At 37.0% G+C, this 21,147-nt stretch overlaps 1 protein-coding gene across 4 annotated transcripts in view; it reads left to right on the forward strand.

Moving 5' to 3' along the window:
- KDM5A (lysine demethylase 5A) overlaps positions 1 to 21,147 on the forward strand; it is a 103,702-nt gene that overhangs the window by 28,456 nt on the left and 54,099 nt on the right. For 3 of the 4 annotated variants that reach the window (XM_054718773.1, XM_054718771.1, XM_054718772.1), the window contains 8 exons: positions 351 to 442; positions 1,033 to 1,191; positions 3,188 to 3,307; positions 4,223 to 4,381; positions 10,979 to 11,160; positions 13,479 to 13,641; positions 14,723 to 14,842; positions 16,392 to 16,586. In XM_054718773.1, the coding sequence (XP_054574748.1) occupies positions 351 to 442; positions 1,033 to 1,191; positions 3,188 to 3,307; positions 4,223 to 4,381; positions 10,979 to 11,160; positions 13,479 to 13,641; positions 14,723 to 14,842; positions 16,392 to 16,586 (1,190 nt within the window). The remainder of the gene's footprint in view (positions 1 to 350; positions 443 to 1,032; positions 1,192 to 3,187; positions 3,308 to 4,222; positions 4,382 to 10,978; positions 11,161 to 13,478; positions 13,642 to 14,722; positions 14,843 to 16,391; positions 16,587 to 21,147) is intronic. The other variant, XM_054718774.1, reaches the window with a different exon arrangement.

The raw sequence follows: 21,147 nt of genomic DNA on the forward strand, positions 1-21,147 counted from the left end.
TTAATAATTGTATTACCTGGCAGTGATCATAAAACTAGTCACAAATTAGTCCCTGATAAGTACTTCATATAGTCAGTATAGAATTAGTAGTTAAAATCTCTAGAGTTTGATTGCCTGGATTGGAATCCCAATCTGCCATTGACTGGCTGTGTGATTTTGGGCAAGTTAAGTAACTTCTCTGTACTTCAGATTCTTTATCTTCAATGGGGGAATAATAGTTTTTTACCTCATAGTGTTGTGAGATTTTAACTAATTTAAATACTTTTTAAATAATTTTAAATAGTGTCTGGTCCAGAGTAAGCTCTCAACATTAGTTTTTGCTATTATTATATAACTATTTTTATTTTAAGATGAGGTCTCCCGAAGACGAAAAGTTACCAACAGGTCAGACGCATTTAACATGCAAATGAGACAACGGAAAGGAACTCTCTCTGTTAACTTTGTAAGTGTTCTGAGATGTGTCAGGAGGGAAAGGATTTACTTTTATTTAGTTTTGTACTTTTTACCTTGCTCTAGTATCTTAGCATGCCATTTAGTTAATTAATTTGGTTAGAAGAGTTAATGGTGAACCTGAAGTTGCAGCTTTGGTTATGTAATGCTAATCTTACCTTGTTCCATATACATAGACTGTTCCCCTAACTCGTAGACTTATGAGTAAGAGAATGAATATGAATCTGTAAATCCTTGAGCTGTATTATAGACAGTGCTCAGTATTCATTCTCTAACAGTATTTGTTTATAGGAAGGATGACATGGTATATTTTATTTCTATAAGTTGACTTTCAAGTACCCTAGATTTATAGTCTTTCTTTATTCTAATAACTTAATATACTCTTATTAACTTTACTATAGAAGCTCAGGAAGTTTAGGACGTTTTATGAAAAGCTAAGAACAATTATTTAAATATTCAGGATTTAAGTTGTATTTATTTTTTATTGTACATTATTTTGTTTCAATTAAGGAGTTCCTGGTAAAAATTTAATATTACTTATTATAGAAAATAGACTTTTATTTTACTTCATTTTTTTAACAGGTTGATCTCTATGTTTGTATGTTTTGTGGTCGAGGAAATAATGAAGATAAATTGCTTTTGTGTGATGGATGTGATGACAGCTATCATACATTTTGTTTAATTCCCCCACTACCTGATGTGCCCAAAGGAGATTGGAGGTGTCCTAAATGCGTTGCTGAGGTACAATTTACAGATTTAAAAAAAAATACATATATTTTATTGATTTTTTTTTTACAGAGAGGAAGGGAGAGGGATAGAGAGTTAGAAACATCGATGAGACAGAAACATCAGTCATCTGCCTCCTGCACACCCCCTACTGGGGATGTGTCTGCAACCAAGGTACATGCCCTTGACTGGAATCGAACCTGGGACCCTTGAGTCCGCAGGTCGACGCTCCATCCACTGAGCCAAACCGGTTAGGGCTAAGGATTGTTTTTAAACTAAGAACACACACATACAGTAAACACATTTCCAAAAGCTTCTTCCACTCTGTTTTTGTTCTTTACTGTTTAAAATCTCCAGAATTTTTAAAGAGAGAGATTGAATGGAACTGTAAAAATTGTAACGTGACAGCTTGCTTTTCAAAGTTTTTTTTCTGACTATGGTTTAACAGTTCTGTTTATTGGTGCAAATGAATGAGACTTTTGCTCAGAATTTTCATATTCCTGGAAAACAACAAAAATAAAGAAAGGATGTAGGTTATTTCGTTTTCTATTTTATTTTATTTTATATTTAATTTAATTTTTTATTTAATTTATTTATTTTATTTTATTTTATTTTATTTATTTATTTTATTTTATTTTATTTTAATCTTTATTGTTGAAAGTATTACATAGGTCCCCCCTTTTTCCCCCATTGACCCCTTCTAGCCCGCTCCCGACCCTCGCCCAAGGCTTTTACCACCCTATTATCTGTGTCCATAGGTTATACATATATGCATACAAGTTCTTTGTTTGATCTCTTCCCCACTCACCCACTCTGAGATTCCACAGTCTATTCCATGCTTCTTTGTATCTGGATCTATTTTGTTCAGTTTACTTTGTTCATTAGATTCCACATGTGAGTGAGATTATGTGATACTTGTTTTTCTCTGACTTGCTGCTTATTTCGCTTAGTATGATACTATATTTTTCTTCTTATTTATTTTTAAAAATTTATATTTTTTCATTGATTTCAGAGAGGCAGGGAGAAGGAGAGAGAGAGAAACATCACTGATGAGACAGAAACATTGATCGGCTGCCTCTTGCATGCCCCCTACTGGGAATCGAGCCCACAACCCGGGCATGTGCCCTTGACTGGAATCAAACCTAGGACTCTTCAGTCCACAGGCAGACGCTCTGTCCAGTGAGCCAAACCAGCTAGGGATATTTTTCTTTTTTAAATTAAACAACAACAACAACAACAAAAAAAACCCCATCAGACATGAAACTCTAAAACTTAGGTATTATGCATTCAGTTTTCATACTATCAAATAAACTATTAGCTTGTTTAAATTTTGATTTGATTGTATAAATTTTCTTATTGAAAGATTATAATGATGTCATTGTCATGAAATGCTTAGTCTGTTTACTTATTTTAACAAAATATGATAGGATATTGAAGGAAAGGAGTTGGCTGGATGTATATAGATGTATTCAGAGGTCTTTTATGACGTTGAATTATTACTTATTCATCTCAAATAGGTTAGAAGATTCAGAAGCAGTTCTACGCTGAGTATTTGTGTGAAGATATTTGTAATGATGATTGATAGTGTGAAAAAAAATTCTTCTAGCTAGATATTCTAGCAATCCAGTGGATACACCTTTATCTGTCATCTCTCCTTCCTCCATGAACATTTATATTCTCTACAGCTAGAGGCACTAATATACTGAGAATGATAGGCATCCCTAGGCTTGATGCAAATGAGTAGTCCTATTGGTGTTTGTCATAGTGCCAGACTCCAAAGTTTAAATGTGTCTTATTTCCAATTTCCCACTGGAAGTCTGCAAAAAATGCAGGAGAGGTTCTAGAACATTGTCTCCTAATTCCATATCGAAAGTAATTAACACTTGTTTCGTTTTGGTTGATTGGATTAGCTTTACCTAGGGAAATGATCAAAGAAGGTAGTATCAGAGAACCATAATACTTTGTTCAGTTCTGTTTCAGCGAGTTAATCTCAGATATTTTTTCTTCCTAGGAATGTAATAAACCTCGAGAAGCCTTTGGATTTGAACAGGCTGTACGAGAGTATACACTTCAGAGCTTTGGAGAGATGGCAGATAATTTTAAGTCTGACTATTTCAATATGCCAGTCCATGTGAGTATCTATATTTAGTCAGTTTGGGAAGGTCTGAAGTCCAAAGCTTTTGGTTTGCTTTCTATTTATGTTATTTTGTAGAAAACAGGGACAGCATGTAAAAGTTGATAGACCACCACATCTAAAGACTAGGGGCCTGGCATCTGTTTCAGTTTCTTTCACTCACTAATGTGGCAGTGTGCACTCACCTGTTAAGAAAAATACTTGCTCATAAAATTGTTTACTAGCCCTCTGTGAGTAATCTTTTATAGAAAAGCATGAAGTATGTGGTAGTTGCTGCTTTTGTTTAGTTATTTGTAATATAAGGTCTGATTCTTTTCCTAGGGAATCTTGGGCTTTTTAAAAAATGTTATTATTGATTTTTAGAGAGAGAGGAAGGGAGAGGAATAGAGAGATAGAAACATCAATGCTGCCTCCTTGCATGAGGCCCCCCCCGCCCCCGGGGATTGAGGCCGCAACCCAGGCCTGTACCCTGACTGGGAATCGAACCGTGACCTCTTGGTTCCTGGGTTGATGGTCAACCAGTGAGCCACATTGGCCAGGCGGGATCTTGGGCTTTTAAAAATCCCTGTAAAAAAATTTGCCAAAGCTCTTAAAATTAAGCCTTGATTTTTGTGTTTCCTTTTTCCTCTTAGATGTCTTAGGTCATCTTTAGTCTTCTTAGTTAGGAAGCAGCTTGCAAAAAAAGGCAGTTCAAGTTCACTATGTTTTTCTGGACATTTAAGTTGTCTTTTGTTTTTCCCTTATCCTCAGTGGAAAAGGCTAGGACCCAGTGTTTTCAGCTCTTGGACAGAATAAGGTTGTTTTTTTTTTTTTTATCATGGGTTTGTGTTAAACTTGATCTGTGTATTAATGTTATAGTGGATTCTGGTTATAGTGAGTTAGTAATATATAATCTTTGTTTTCCTTGTGTAGATGGTTCCCACAGAACTAGTAGAAAAGGAATTTTGGCGGCTGGTGAGCAGCATTGAAGAAGATGTTATCGTAGAGTATGGAGCTGATATTTCCTCAAAAGACTTTGGAAGTGGATTTCCTGTAAAGGATGGTCGGAGAAAGATGCTGCCAGAAGAAGAGGTGCATAGCAGATAGTAGTCTAAATTTCTCCTCACCCCTAGCTGATTTAGTCTTTGCATAGTAGAAAACTATGTTTATCATTAATCATAAGGGACCATGTTTGTTTAAAATATTAAATATGAAAGATTTGGACAATATTTCTTCAGTTAAAAAAAATTCAAAGTACCTTTAAATATTATTTAACTTTGCATTTCAAAACCAATTTAAATGCGTGGGTTTGGATTTATGGCCATCCCGTCCCCTGGATCTCCTAGTGCTCATGCCAGAGTAAATCTGTGGCCTTCAACCATTACCTGACCTTTGCCTGTAGGCTGCTTCTACACAGTAGAAGAAATAAAATAAATAAAAACCAATTTAACTAGTTTAAAACTTCAACCCCATTTAAATAATTTTACCTAGCTCTTTCTGTTTGAAAATCTAGATGGTGATTTAAGATTTTTAAAAAAATTATATTTCATAGATAGGTCTGCAATTTATTTTCCTTCAACACCTGAGGAGATAGGATTTCAAATAGGCATTTAAATTATAACACATAATAAAGTCCCATCATATAGGAGATAACCTCTATGTATAAAGCTAAATTAAGATGATCATTTATTTCTTTTTCTCTTTACTTTTATCCTTGTCACTTTCCCTCATGATTGGCAGTGAGTAGAAGTTTTAAAAAAAATATATAATTTATTGATTTTTTACAGAGAGGAAGGGAGAAGGATAGAGAGTTAGAAACATCGATGAGAGAGAAACATCGATCAGCTGCCTCCTGCACACCTCCTACTGGGGATGTGCCTGCAACCAAGGTATATGCCCTTGACTGGAATCGAACCTGGGACCTTTCAGTCCGCAAGCCGATGCTCTATCTACTGAGCCAAACTGGTTAGGGTAGAAGTTTTATCTCCTATTAAAAGAGTTATACAGAGTTTTTTTTTTTTGTGTGTGTGTTTTTTTAAAGTTATATTGTGCAGAAGGATTTACAATGAAAAGTATAGCTACTTCAGCTCTCTCTTTTTTTAAAATATATTTTTATTGATTTCATAGAGGAAGGGAGAGGGAGAAAGCGATAGAAATGTCAGTGATGAAAGAGAATCATTGATCAGCTGCCTCCTGTATACCCCCCTCACCCCCCATGGGATCGACCCCACAACCTGGGCATGTGCCCTGGCCGGGAATAGAACCGTGACCTGGTTCATAGGATGAAGTTCAACCACTGAGCCATGCCAGTCAGGCCACTTCAGCTTTCTTAATACTATTTACATGGTATATCTTTTATTTCTTTTACTTTGAGCCGTCTTTCTTGTAGCCAGCATGTGATTGGGTCTTGAAATCTAGTCTGACGTCTTTTGATTGTGGAGTGTTTAGTCCATTTTTCATTTAATGTAATTATTGACATGGTTTATTTTATTTATTTATTTTTTTCACTTTTTTTAATACATATTTTTTCTTCATTGATTAAGGTATTACATATGTGTCCTTATCCCTTCATTGCCTCCACCAACCCCCCTCGCTCGTGCTTTCACCCCCCTAGTGTCTGTGTCCAGTGGTTATGCTTATATGCATGAATACGAGTCCTTTGGTTGATTTCTCCCCCTTCCCCCTCCCCTCCCCTGCCTTCCCTCAGAGGTTTGATGGTCTGATAGATGCTTCTCTGATTCTGGATCTATTTTTGTGCATCAGTTTATGTTGTTCGTTATATTCCACAAATGAGTGACATCATGTGATATTTATCTTTCTCTGACTGGCTTATTTCGCTTAGCATAATGCTCTTCAGGTCCATCCATGCTTTTGCAAATGATAGGAATTCCTTTTTATAGCAGCGTAGTATTCCATTGTGTAGATGTGCCACAGTTTTTTAATCCACTCGTCTGCTGATGGGCACTTAGGCTGTTTCCAAATCTTAGCTATTGTAAATTGTGCTGCTATGAACATAGAGGTGCAATATATGAACATAGAGGTGCAATATATCCTTTCTGATTGGTGTTTCTGATTTTCTTGGGATATAGTCCTAGAAGTGGGATTACTAGGTCAAATGGGAGTTCCATTTTTAGTTTTTTGAGGAAACTCCATACTGTTCTCCACAGTGGCTGCACCAGTCTGCATTCCCACCAGCAGTGCACGAGGGTTTTTTCTCCTCATCCTTGCCAGCACTTGTCATTTGTTGATTTGTTGATGATAGCTGTTCTGACAAGTGTGAGATGATACCTCATTGTCGTTTTGATTTGCATCTCTCGGATGATTAGTGACTTAGAGCATGTTTTCCTATGTCTCTTGGCCTTCTGTATGTCCTCTTTCGAAAAATGTCTATTTAGGTCCTTTGCCCATGTTTTGATTGGATTGTTTATCTTCCTTTTGTTAAGTTGTATGAGATTAAACCCTTTTCGGAGATAACATTGGCAAATATGTTCTTCCACCCAGTGGGCTTTCTTGTTGTTTTGGACATGGTTTATTTATGGTCTGCCATTTTGCTACTTTCTATATCTGCTGTCTTTTTGTTCCTGTTTCTCCTTTATGAATTTTTTTCAGTGTTGAGCAAATATTTTTCATAATACCATTTTAATTCCTTTGGGGTTTTTTGGGCTATATATTTTGAGTTGATTAGTGATTCTAAGAATTATAATATGTAGCTTTTTTTTTCTTTTTAAACTTTGACATCTTTAACTTATCATAGCCTACTTTATGTTCATATTGACCTAATTCTGGTAAATATAGCAACTTTGAAACAGTGTCTCTTCATTTCCTACTCTCTTGTGTGTGTTGTACATTGTATGTACATAGTGTATAAACACAACACAGCAATATAATTATTGCTTTAAACAGCCTTTTTTTAATTGACTTTTTTAGAGAGAGAGAAACATCAATCAGATGCCTCTTGCACATCCCCATGTTGGGGATTGAGCCCGCAACCTAGTCATGTGCCCTGACCAGGAATCAAATCAGCAACTTTTCTGTGCATGGGACGATGCCCAACCAACTGAGCCATACCAGCCAGGGCTCTTCATTCTTGTGGATCAAAGTTACCATTTCGAGTCATTTTCTTCTGGCCTGGAGGACTACATTCATTTATAGTGCAGGTCTGCTAGCAGTGAATTCTTGTAGTCTTTGCTTATCTGGGAATGTCTTTATTGAGTCTTCTTTTGTTTTTCAAGAGCAAATGCTTTTCAATTTGTTTTTGCCTTTGGTCAATTTATAGTGCCTTGAAATGGTTATTTTGATAATTTTCTCCAAATTTATCCTTATTTTCTGTGAAGAGGAATTGCCCAACCTCTTCACATTACCATTGCTGAAAGTCCTTTACAATTAGAAGGTTTCCCTCCTACCCAAATTTACAATTTGACAGAGGAAGATTCTATTTCATCTTCTAGTATATCCTTCCAGATATAGTGTATCTATACAAGCAGTTATATGTCATGCATACATAATTACACATTCCTTTAAAACAGAACTGGGAGTATACTACTTACACGGTTCTGTACCTGGTAAGGCTTAACTCAGAATTCTGTTTTTGTGTTGAAGGTTAGAATAAGAGAACCCATTTATAAGGATTGTAAGGACTAATTAGAAAAATGTGTATAAAATCTTCAGATTTTTATACTTATATTTTATGTCAGTTTGTTACTCTCCTCTGAAAGTGACTCTACCAGAATAATAGATAACTATTAGTTTTTCACCAGGAATTGTACATTTATGTTGAACTTCTGTATGGGTTAGCCTTTTGATATCTAATAGCATGTGGCTCTGGTATCATAGCTTAGTGGAAAAATACTTTTGAAGTTAATATATTTGTCTTATAATACAGTGTGTTCTACAAACAGGGTTTCTGAGGAATAAAGATAGCATAGAACTTAAAACCTTGGGAATACTGTTTTCTTCTTATCCTCATTCCATATTAAATTATTGAATCCTGTTAATTAATTTTTCATTATTTTTTTATAGGCTTGGCCTCTTTTCATTCTCACTACTACCATCCTTGTCTTGGTCATATCACATCATGTTGGGATGTTTGCCATGGTCTTATATAATGACCACTCGTGTTGGGGGTTCCCAAGACCATCTCCGGGTTCAGTGATTTTCTAGGAAGACTCATGGCTATGATTTTTTACAGTGAAAAGGGTACAGAGTAAAATCAGCAAAGGGAAAAGATGTGTGGTCAAAGTCCAGAGAAAACCAGGTATAAGCTTTCAAGAGTCCTCTCTCAATGGAGTCACTCACTTATGTACTTAGTTACTTAAGTATCAGATTGACAAGGAGTGAAGTATTGCCTACCAGGAAGCTCATTAGAAAGTCAGTGCTCAAGGTTTTTATTGGGGGCTGGCGACCTAGGCACCCTCTGCCTAACACATCCCAAAATTCCAGAATCCTGGAAGGAAAGCAAGTGTGCATAAACCACATTGTACAGTCTAGGCTCTGCGAGTCACTCATCAGTGTAGAGGAACTGTTTACCATGCAAGTTTTCAGATGCCAACCAAGGGCCAGACTTGAAGCAAGCCCTTTGAAGGAAAGCAGTCTTAGGCTTGCTGTGTTAACTGTTTTTGATTACTGCTTCTTTCTGGGTCTTATGTTTTAATTTTACTTAACATTTTAAGATGTTGATATGTCTTTGGGAATTGATTATCTAAATCTACCTACTTTTGTTTATGTTGAAATTTTCTATAATCAAAAGTTTAAAAATGTTTAAGATGCATTGTTCCCCCTTTTGAATGTAAGATTAAATTCCGGGTTCTTAGTTTGAAACTTAAGATTAAAGATCCAATCTTTTTTCTAGTCTTATTTCCTGTATTACTGCGTATGAATATTCTACTGCCCCTTCATCAGCCAGACCAGTATATTTTGTCTATCTACCTTTAAATCTGATCTATCCTTTCAAATTCTATTCACGTTCTTCATTTTCCATGAATTTTTCTTAACAATCCAAACCTATGATGATAGTATTTTGGTGTCCTCTGAAGAACTATAGAATTTATTCTTTTGTCTGTATTTGGATTTTAATATATATTGCCCTGTCTTGTCTTGGAACTTTTGTATGTAGGCCTTGTCTCTTCAACTAGATTCATTATTTTTTCAGCCAACCAGCTAATCAACCAACTAAAAACATATTGAATAGTATTTTGGAAAGCCTCTCTCTCTCTCTCTCTCTCTCTCTCTCTCTCTCTCTCTCTCTCTCTCTCTCTCTCTGAAGCATTTTGAGGGTAAGAATCATATCTCTTTATTATTTTTTATTGGAATTCTCGTTAAACCTATGTTGAACTTTCTTATTTTATCCTCTGTGATTCTTTAAAAAAAAAAAAGTTTTTATTGATTTTAGAGAGAGAGGAAGAGAGAAGGAGAGACATTTAGAGAAACATCTGTTTGCTGCCTGCTGCAATGCTCCCTTACTGGGGCTTGAGCCCTCTTTCCCCCCATGTTCCCTGACTGGCTATCAAATGGTGACCTTTTGGTGCATGGGACAATGCTCAACCAACTGAGCCACACTGACCAGGGCTTCTCTGACTCTTACTTACACTTTTATAGTTTTAATTTCTGTGTGCTGCATTATGGATGAAATCCTTAAATCTATCTAGTTTACGGATTTTCTCTTCAGCTTTGTCATTGGCTGTTTAACCTCTTACATTGAGGGTTTTATTTTTCAACCCTGTATTATGGAAAGTCTCAGATGTATAAAAGTAAACGTAATAATGCACTTCCTTCCTTCCATCCAGGTTCAACAGTTATCAACCTTCCAGTGGAAGGCAATTGGATTCTGTTATTTGTTTCTATATTCAATTATTGCGATGTCACATATCATATGTCCTCTGGAAAATTCACACTGCATTCCTGCAAGAATGATAGTGAAAAAGGCAAATAATGTCTTAGAATTATTATGAAAATAGTTTGAATCTGTGGATCCCCTGAAATAGTTTTGGGCTCCCTAGATGCAGCTTTGAGAACTGCTCTTCACTAGCATAAGAACTTTTAAGTCTTTACCTCATATGGCTTTAGGGTGGGTGTTTGAAACTCAGTGCCCAGTGCTTATATTCAGTTAGAAACTTCTATGAAAAGTCAGACAACTGCTTTCTTTTTTCATTCTGGCTTTGCTTCCTTTTGTTATTTCTGGAAACTGGAAATTCTTTTTTCTTTTTTCTATGAAACAAATGTTTTGTTATTATAATTTATCTGATAATCAGAATTTATCAAATTCAGGATTATGTATCTCATTATGACCTCAATATCTGGTACCATTCTAAAAATGTAGTGGTAGACATTTTGGGAGGTTATGCTACTTGGGGATAAAATAGTGACCTATGAAAATTAGTCTCACACTATTTTACTGGTAAGCTGGAGGGAGTAATAAAAAGCCTTGTTTATTTTCTTCAGAATGAACCAGAGTTATCTGAAATAATTAAAAGGAAATCTAAATACCACCTAGAGAGTAAATAGGATTAAATATTTAGGTATATTTAGGTAAATATTAGGTATATCTTTGTATGAGAGAGCAAAGAGAACAGATTCTGTGGAGTAGCTTACTGTAAATATAAAAGGTTTACTTTCTTTTTTGAATACTCCCTTGAGATTTCTGTTGGCCACTGGCCATCTCTGATCTCTCATTTACATTTTTTTTCTTTATAGGAATATGCACTTTCTGGTTGGAACTTGAATAACATGCCTGTCCTTGAGCAATCTGTTCTTGCACATATTAATGTAGACATCTCAGGTATGAAAGTACCATGGCTCTATGTGGGAATGTGTTTCTCTTCTTTTTGCTGGCACATTGAAGATCACTGGAGTTATTCCATCAATTACTTACACTGGTATGTATAATCTTTGTTAACAGCATTCATACTTAGTAACCTTTTGAAGTTTACTAATCTTAGATTATATTATTGTGGAGAGCTGAATTTAGAAGTATTTTTTATCAAAAAGTAGCATCATAGCCCTGTGGCTCAGTTTGTTGGGCATTCGTCCTATGCGTTAAAGGTTACCAGTTTGATATCTGGTCAGGGCACATGCCTGGGTTGTGGGCTTGATCCCTGGTAGGGGACATGCAGGAAGCATCAATCGATGTGTCTCTCTCTGTCCCTCTCTTTCTAAAAGAAAAATCAATAAAAACACATTTTTTAAAAAGTAGGATAATATATTAGAGAAATATAGTGGTCTAAGGATACAGCATCTTAGACATCTTCCCTTTTAAAGTATATGCATGCCCAGGAGCTTAGAGTTGTAGACCAAATGATACTTGTTTGGTATATATGAAAATTACTTTGGCATATCTGTTGATATACAAGGGAGGATGGTCAAAGTTTATATACTTATCTGATTAAACCTTCTGTATTTGAAAATTTCAAGTGTTTTTTTTCTTTTTATATGATATTTTCGCTATAAATGCCCAAGTTACATATATATTCATTAAATTATTTTGTTGAATTTTTTGGTATCTTACCAACAGCTTACTTAGTTCCTTGTCCAGTATTATCTTAACTAAATGATACTTTTCTCTTCATTTCCAAACTACTATTTAGATCACACATGCAATGGAAAACTCTAGTTGTTTTCATGCTCTACTTTATCACTATTCTGTGTAATGTGATAGCTGCTAGCCACATGTGGCTGTTTAAATTAATTAAGATTAAGCAAAATAGCCATGGCTGTTGTTGCTAAGGGGTTAGAGCATTGGCCTACGCACCATTGGTCAAGAGCAGTTGGGTTTTGGGTTCCCTCCCTACTCCCCGACTGGGGTGGGTTGGGGTGCATGTGGGAGGCAACTGGTTGATGTGTCTCCCACATTGATGTTTCTCTTTCCTTCCTCCTTCTCTTTCACTCTCTAAAAAAGCAATGGAAAGAATATCTTTTGGTGAGAATTAACAAAAACAAACAAACAAACAAAAAGATTAAGTAAAATAAAAAATTTCAGTGGGAAGGCTGGGGGGGAGGGTTGGGGCGCAGGGGGGAGGTAAGAGATCAACCGAAGGATTTGTATGCATACATATAAGCAAAACCAGTGGACGCAAGACACTGGGAGGGGAGTGAGGGCATGTGCTGGCGGGTAGGGGAGGCTGGGGGAAGGTCAATTGGGGAAAAAAAAGAGACATATGTACTACTATTTCTAATACTTTAAATAATAAAAAAAAAGTAAAATAAAAAATTTACTTCCTTAATTGCACTAACTACATTTCAGGTGCTTTATATAGTCACATGTGACTAGGAGCCCCTGTATTGGCCAGTACAGATATAGAACGTTTTCATCATTATAGTAAGTTCTGTTAGCAATGGCACTATAAATTGTATTGGGATTAAGAAATTGAGCTATTATATAAATAGCATGAGTGCTCTTAGGAAATTAAATTCATTTCCTAAGAGTACAGCTTGGTATTGTAAATGAACTCTAGTGCACTAAAGTCTAGTACATTAATGATGGCAAGTTTTTGGTCTTTAAGATTTATAGATAGAAGGTTTCAACAATTTCTAGCCTTGTCTTATTTCCTTGGATAGTAAAATTGAACTGAGTGAAGTTATGTAAAGGTATTCTAGAAAGCATTGACTTTTACTTTCATCATTATGGGAATAATTAGAATGTTCAGTAGACCTGTGAATTGAGGTATGTCAGTATCCTTTGGAACAATGTGTAGTTTTCACGTAGCATCTTTCCTGTTTGAAGACACTGTTTACTGATGCACCTTAAAGAGTTCATATGTGCCCTGACCCGTTTGGCTCAGTGGATAGAGGGTTGGCCTGCGGACTGAGAGGTCCCAGGTTTGATTCCGGTCAAGGGCATGTACCTTGGTTGCGGGCATATCCCCAGTAGGAGGTGTGCAGGAGGCAGCTGATGGATGTTTCTCTGTCATCTATGTTTCTAACTCTCTATCCCTCTCCCTTCCTCTCTGTAAAAAATCAATAAAATATATATTTTTTAAAAAGTTCATATGTTTTGGAACCACTTTTTTAACAGTGATAAGTGTGTATCTATTATGAAAAATAGCACAGGTTTATGAGATGGTTGCCAGGATTCATGGCTTATAGTCTGTGGCCATAAACTAAAACAGTTAATTATAATTTAGTGGATTTGAATCAGAGACCCTGGCCTTATTGGCACCATGCTCTACCTGGCTAAACAGTTAATTTTTCTTGCTAGGGGGGAGCCAAAGACATGGTATGGTGTGCCATCTCATGCTGCAGAACAACTGGAGGAGGTGATGAGGGAGCTGGCTCCTGAGTTATTTGAATCTCAGCCTGATCTTCTACATCAGTTAGTCACCATCATGAACCCCAATGTATTAATGGAGCATGGTGTGCCTGTGAGTCTTTTTGTGTCTCCCTTTAGTATTTTAAATTTAAAGTTATTTTAGCTTTTGATTAGTAGAGTTGCAGTGCTTTGTTTTATAACTGGAAGTAAAAGATCATGTCCTCCTCTGGCTAAATTAGAATTTGTACTCTGAAGGGAACAACATCTGTTAGATTGAAAAAAGGGTATTTTAAAGTATTAATTATGCTTTATGTATAGCTACCTATTAAAATAGCTTTCTGTTCTCAGTAAACAATTATATGCTGATTTTAGCAAAAATCTTATAGTCTTTATTATCCATATTTAATGAAAGTTTAAATATTTTAAGTGGTAGTTCTAGTAATGAATGCTTATTCTTTTGGATATGGTATTTCATATAAAGATTTCACAGATTTGTTTTCTACATGATACAATAAAGTAAACACATAATATCTTTTCTACTTTTCAACTTAGTTTTGAAAATTATTAAATTTAAGCTACTAGCACCTGATAAAGTATAAATTTGATAAATTTGTTACATACAAATATTCATCAAACCTTAATGAGACTAGATTAGTGGGAGTGTTACTTTGTCCTTATGAGTGAATTTATATTAGAATCTGGGACTTTTAAAAAGATAACATAGTATTGTAAAACGAAGTGAGATTTAGAAAAACTGATTTTGGGGATATCTCCATATTTATATGACCTAATCAATTAGTCCAGTTCCAAAAAATTATCCAAGAGTAGGAGGAAGTTCTGTGCTTTACCTCTATTTACAACACAAGAATAAAAGGAATTAAGTCCTCTTAAATGTAAAATTTTATCAAGTTACTGGAAAATAGTAGCTTAGTGAGAGTAACATTTTCTCTTTGAGAATTTCTTTTGGCTGCTAATTTTCGTCATGAATTATTATAATTTTGTTATCAGTGATTACTTTAAGAAGGTGAAATTCTGGCTGCTTCTTAAACCTGATATTTTTTTCTAGTGTGTGTAGGTTAATTGTTTATTGTTTTCAATTTTAGAAAATGTTTCTGAAACTGACTGATCAAATCTGTCTCCCTTTTTTGTTGTTTTTATTTTGTTTTGTACCACTGTTTTGAATTTGCATTTAGGTGTACAGGACCAATCAGTGTGCTGGAGAGTTTGTTGTGACGTTTCCTCGTGCCTATCATTCTGGATTTAATCAGGGCTACAACTTCGCTGAAGCTGTGAACTTCTGTACTGCTGACTGGGTCTGTTCTATAGCAAGTAGCTGTTGTACGTCTACTAACATCCCTGGAAAATGCACCTGGTTGCCATATTTCCTTAGGTGGGGAGGGGAGGGTTCATGAATATTTCAGTAGAGACTGGAGTGGCTGTGCTAATTTAGGAAGTTCAGTTAGAGTTTCCATTATGGTTTTTATTTGGAAGATTTCATAGTTCTTATTTATTCATTTTCCCCATTCTGTTTTAATTTTAAATTGTCAGTTTATATTTTCTGAATTTCTCTTTTCTGAGAGAATATGGTTCCTTAAGTCTTTGCTTTCTCTGAGCACTTTGGGATTTTATAAAGATGACCAGATCTTCTTAAGAATTCTACTATATTTTCAAATATCTAGTTCTATGCTTTTATTTTTAAATATCCCTTTATTATTTTCTTCTGGTGGACAATTTGGTGTTTTTATTCTCCCTGCCATTTAATGTTTCTTTATTCCCTTTAAAAAAAATTACTTTGGACAAATATGTGATACCTTAATCAATAAAGAAATTTAAAAAAATTACTTTAAGAGTAACTGTATTGTTGAGATCTCTATGGGCTGAACTTCTTTGTAAATGATAATGCCAGTAATTGCTATTTTGTTTTTGTACAAGGTGTTATAAAAAATATTCAGTTATAGTTATGTCATGTTGGTTGGGGAAAGACTGCAAGTTAATAATACAGTCTTTTTGACTTTGATTTTCTTAGTGATGCTATTTTTCTATCACCTCTCAATATTTTAAAGGATATTCTTTAGTAATATTGGATCTTATACTTTCTGTGGATACCTTAATTTGTTAAATTTTATGATTAATCATTTTTGTTTCCTTGGCTAGTGAGTGAAATGATGTAATGAATAATCTTATTTGATCTAGTAATTTTAAACTTCTTTCTTATTAGGCTTAGGAAGCAACAAGAGCAAGACCAAATTTAGGACTTTGTCTTGGGTTTGAGCTCTATTTAAAAAATTCAGCTAACACTTATTGACTGTTTATGATTTACTTGCCCCTTGGTTAGGTATAGGGTGGGCAATGGAGATGATTCAGAGATTAGAGATGGTTTCTGCCTTGAATTTGCTTTAAAAAAAATGTTTTTATTGATTTTAGGGAGAGAGAGAGAGGAAGGAAGAGATAGAAACACCAGGAGAGAGAAATATCATTGATCGGCTGCCTCGTGTAAGCCCCCTACAAGAGATCGAACCGTGACCTCCTGGTTCATGTGTTGACGCTCAACCACTGAGCCACACCGGCTGGGCTAATTTGCTTACTTTTATTGTTATTTGACCTTGGTCAGCTTTTTAAATTTCACTGGACCAGTGTATGTAAAGATGCTAAGATTTACTTAATAAAACCACACATGTGAAATTATATACGGGAAAGCTCTTGATACTCTTTAGAAGAAGGCTGTGATATAAATGTTCAAATGGAGTTTGTTATTCTGTTGTCTTTATAATAAAAAAGAGGATCTGGAGGGTAAATAGTGGTTCTGTTCTGGAATATGCTATAAGCAAGTAATTTAATTTGAGAATCTTGTCTTGTTTTCAGTTGCCCATTGGGCGTCAGTGTGTCAATCATTACCGACGGCTAAGGCGCCATTGTGTCTTTTCACATGAGGAACTCATTTTCAAAATGGCAGCAGATCCAGAATGCTTAGATGTGGGGTTGGCTGCAATGGTGTGCAAAGAATTGACTCTGATGACTGAAGAAGAGACACGATTAAGGGAGTCTGTTGTACAAATGGTGAGCACATATCCTGTACTTGATATTGTTTATGAAGTAGAAAAAAATCGAACCTTATAAAAAAGTTCATTTTATCTTTGATCTCTTTAGAAGTTGAACACAAAAATCACTAGTTTGGAAAATGTTTCATCTTTTTATACTTGCCATTTTGGTTTCTTCAAGTTGATAAAGTTTAAGAATCTTTATGTCCTCATCTGTACATTTTTAAAAACAGAATCCTGTTAGATAGAATTTCTTAGGTATATATATATATATATATATATATATACATACATACACACACACACACACACACACACACACACACACACATATGTTTTTATCTCCTACATAGCCATGGCCATTGTGGCTCAGTTGGTTGGAATGTTGTCCCATATACCAAAAGGTTGCAGGTTTGATTCCCAATCAGAGCACATACCTAGGTAGGCAGCCAACGGATGTTTCTCTCTCACATTGATGTTTCTTTCTCTCTCACCCCCTACCCCTAAAATAAATAAGCATATTCTTGGGTGAGGATTAAAAATAAAAAATTTAAAATCTACATGAAAAAATCTCCTACATATAGTATTATTTCTTTAAACAAGAAAGTTCAATTCATTCTTTTGTCTCTGAGCTTTGTAATTGAATGAAAGTTATATTTATGTGATTTCAGACTGTCAAGCACTAGAAATAGAATTTGTAAATTAATCTGTCACCCCTTCTCCCCTCCCCCACCCCCCACCACTCCAAGTAATTTAATGAGTAGAAAGACTGAATAACCAAGGGTTGGATTTTGAATGCTTAGAATAAACTAAACATTTATCACATTGAAATGGTAAATATATGGGAAAATATCTGTCTTCAGTCTCATCTTGACCCATTCTAAAAACTCCCTTCATAGCTAGTCTTACTGGATTTATGACATGCTCCCTTCTGCTCCTGCACAGCCAACTTTCCCTACTGATTCTTTTTCCATATTAATATATATATATATGTGTGTGTGTGTGTGTGTGTGTGTGTGTGTGTGTGTATATATTAGAGAAAGAGGAAGGGAAAGAGAGAGAGAGAAACATTGATGTGAGAGTGAAATATTGATCAGTTGCCTGCTGCACACCCCCCACTGGGGATCAAGCCCTTAAACTGGGCATGTGCCTTGCCAAGAATTGAACTGGCAGCCTTTTGGTGCACAGTCCATTGAGCCACACAGGCCAGGGCATGTTTGCATTTTTTAAGTAGTTTGGTTGAGGTATAATTGATATGCAAAAAACACCTGTTTATAGTGTATAATTTGAAGTTTGACCATATATATACTGGAGGCCCAATGCACGAAGATTTGTGCAAGAATGGGCCTGCCTTCCCCTGGCTCCTGGCACCACCTTCGCTCCAGCCTGGAGACACCTTTCCGCCTTCCCATGCTGCCCAGAGGCCAGGAACGGTGCGGAACGCCTGTGTCGTTGCCATGGCGATGATGCAAGCGTCCCACCCCACCCCCAGCTGTTCAGCGCCTGTGTATGCAAATTAACCCACCATCTTTGTTGGGTTAATTTGCATACTCACACCTGATTGGCTGGTGGATGTCGCGAAGGTACGGTCAATTTGCATCTTACTCTTTTATTAGTGTAGATACACACGCACACACACACACACACACACACACATACATTCTCACTACACACACACACACACACACATACACCAATGAAACCTTTTCACAATCAATATAATGAACGTATCACCTTCAGAAGTGTCCTTATGTCCTTGTGATCCTTCCCTCTTGTCCCATCTCACACCCCTTCCGGGAAAATAGTAATCTACTTTCTTTAGTTTGCCTTTTTAAAAAAAATATATATATTTTATTGATTTTTTACAGAGAGGAAGGGACAGGTATAGAGAGTTAGAAACATGGATGAGAGAGAAACATCGATTCAGGTGCCTCCTGCACACTCCCTACTGGGGATGTGCTTGCAACCAAGGTACATGCCCTTGACCAGAATTGAACCTGGGACCCTTCAGTCTGCAGGCCGACATTCTATCCACTGAGCCAAACTGGTTAGGACTAGTTTGCCTTTTTTGAAAGCATTTTATCTAAGTTGAATTATGTAATTTATACTTTTCTTTCACTTAGTATAACTACTTTGAGATTCGCCATGCTGTTACATGTATCACTAGTTTATACCTTTTAAAAAATTTTTTTTGTTTTCTTTTTTGTTTTAAATAATTATTGTTTAAAGTATTATATATGTCCCCCTTCTTCCCCCATTGTAGTGTATACCTTTTTATTGCCAAGAGTATTACATTGAATGGACCACAGTTTGTTTCCAGTTTTTGCCTGTTATGAATTACACAACTTTGAACATTTCTGTACAGGTTTTTATATTGACATGCTTTCATTTCTTTGGGTAAATACTAGTGGTGGAAGGGCTGGGTCATATGGTATGTGTATGTTTAATTAAAAAAACACATATATTTTTATATATTTCAGAGAGGAAGGAGAGGGAGAGGGAGTTAGAAACGTCAATGATGAGAGAGAATCTTCGATTGGCTGCCTCCTGCCCACCCCACACTGGGGATCGAGCCTGCAACCCAGTCAGGCATATGCCCTGACTGGGGATTGAACTGTGATCTCCTGGTTCATAGGTCGATGTTCAACCACTGAGCCACACCAGCTGGGCTATGTTTAATTTTTTTGTAAAAACTGCCAAACTGTATTCCAAAGTGGTTGTTTCACTTTACATTTCCACTAGCAGTGTATGAGATTTCTACTTATGCTACATTCTCACTAATACTTGGTATGGTTGGTCTTTTTAACTTTATTCTAGTTTGCTTATTAGTTGACTGTGTATCTTTGAGGGAAGATCATAAAAATGTCCATACTACCTGAAGCAATTTATGGATTCAACGCAATTCCTGTGAAGATACCAGTGGTGTTTTTCACAGAACTAGAATAAATATTTAAAAAATGTATATAAAACAAAAACAAAAAGCCCGAATAGCCACAGTAATCTTGAAAAATAACAAAGTTTGAAGAATCATGCTACCTGATATCAAACTATACTACGAGGCCATAGTAATCCTAGTTTTGGTAGGGTGACCTTTTGTAGTAGGTCTCTTGTGGGATCCTGTGGCACAGTCTCCTTGATCAGGTGAGTTGGGTGCTCCAGAAATGTCCATAGTGTGGGTTTTGTGAACCCTCCTGTTGTAATTGAGTCTTGATTGCTATTGGTGTGGGTTTGACCCTTAGGCTGGCTGAGTGTGAGGATCGACCGTAAGCACAGTGTACGAGCTGCTGTGTATGTGCTGACCACACTAAGTGGAATTCGCCTCAGTAGGGTGTGGTGCCTGCCAAGATCTACCTTTGCAGCTTGTGAACCTAATTGGATCCTGCTCTGATGGTGTCTGAAGCTGTCCACTAGGTGTGTTGGTTCTGGGACCTCTTGGGAGTGTCTCTGGTGCAGGTCAGTGTCAGACGCTGCCTGTGCAACCTGGCCCTGGGCAACCTGTTTGGAGTTACAAAGTGATCCACAGTTTGTGGCTACCTCAGCTGAGCCTGGGTGTGTGTGAGAAAGACCAGGCTGCATTCCAAGGCTGGCTTCCACCGGCACTGCATCTGGGCAGGTCTGCAAAAACACTCAGGGCATCCTGAGATTCGCCTCTGCCTGCCTCCACCTGCCAGTTACCTGTTAGGCTCAGTCACTGAAAGAGCCTCTGGCGGTACTTGAGTTTCATGAGGAAGTTTCTCAGTGTTCACCAGATTGATACAGGTTCAAATTCGGTTTCAGTGATGTATCTGAAGCCACTTAGCAAAAGTCCCAGGGTATACCAAGTCTAGCTGCCACCCATGTGGTGCCCACAGAAGTTTGTGGTGGGGTGGAGTCTCAGGAAATTGTTAAGGTGAGGCTAGCAGAGTTTATCAGGCCCAACAAAACACAATTTGGCCGTGCGAAGTGAGGACTTTACTGGTTGGTCAGAGATGAGGGAAATATGGCCCTAGCTAGGAGCCTGAGCTGAGCAGGGTGTGGCCAGCAAGAGTCTCGAATGTGGGGTTAGAGCATCTTCCATGAGGGAGAGCGCAGGTTGGGCTTGGGAGAAGGTGGAGGGGTGGCCCATGCCTCAGAGCCACACCACTCGGTCTGTCCTGGATTCTGCCCAGACTTTGGCAGGGTGGGACCACCAGAAGTTGATAGTGTGGGGTTACCTGGAGCCTGGAAAGTGGGACTAGAGGATCTTTCATGAGGGGGAGGCGCCAGTCAGGTTCACGGGAAAGTGGGGGGAAATGTCCCTGACCCCAAAACCTTACCACTCAGTCACTGATACCCTGAGTCTGCCAGACCTCTATACCCCAGCCCATGCAGCTGATTCTTCCGCAGGGCGTGAGCACCACCAGGTGGGGCAAGAGGGAGTCTAGAGGGTGGGGCTATTTCTTTCCCTCAGGTTGATGCTGTAAAGAGGGGAGTCCAGAAAGATGGTGTCTGAGATGTGAAAGAGTGACTCAGTACAGGGATCATGATGGTTGTCCCCACAGCTCTCTCCCAAGATCCACAAACCTCAGTTTCTCTTCACAGGACTCTAGTCCGAGTTCCAC

Source organism: Eptesicus fuscus, chromosome 7 (genome assembly GCF_027574615.1).
Source record: "Eptesicus fuscus isolate TK198812 chromosome 7, DD_ASM_mEF_20220401, whole genome shotgun sequence".
In the NCBI taxonomy this organism is placed as follows: Eukaryota; Metazoa; Chordata; class Mammalia; order Chiroptera; family Vespertilionidae; genus Eptesicus; species Eptesicus fuscus.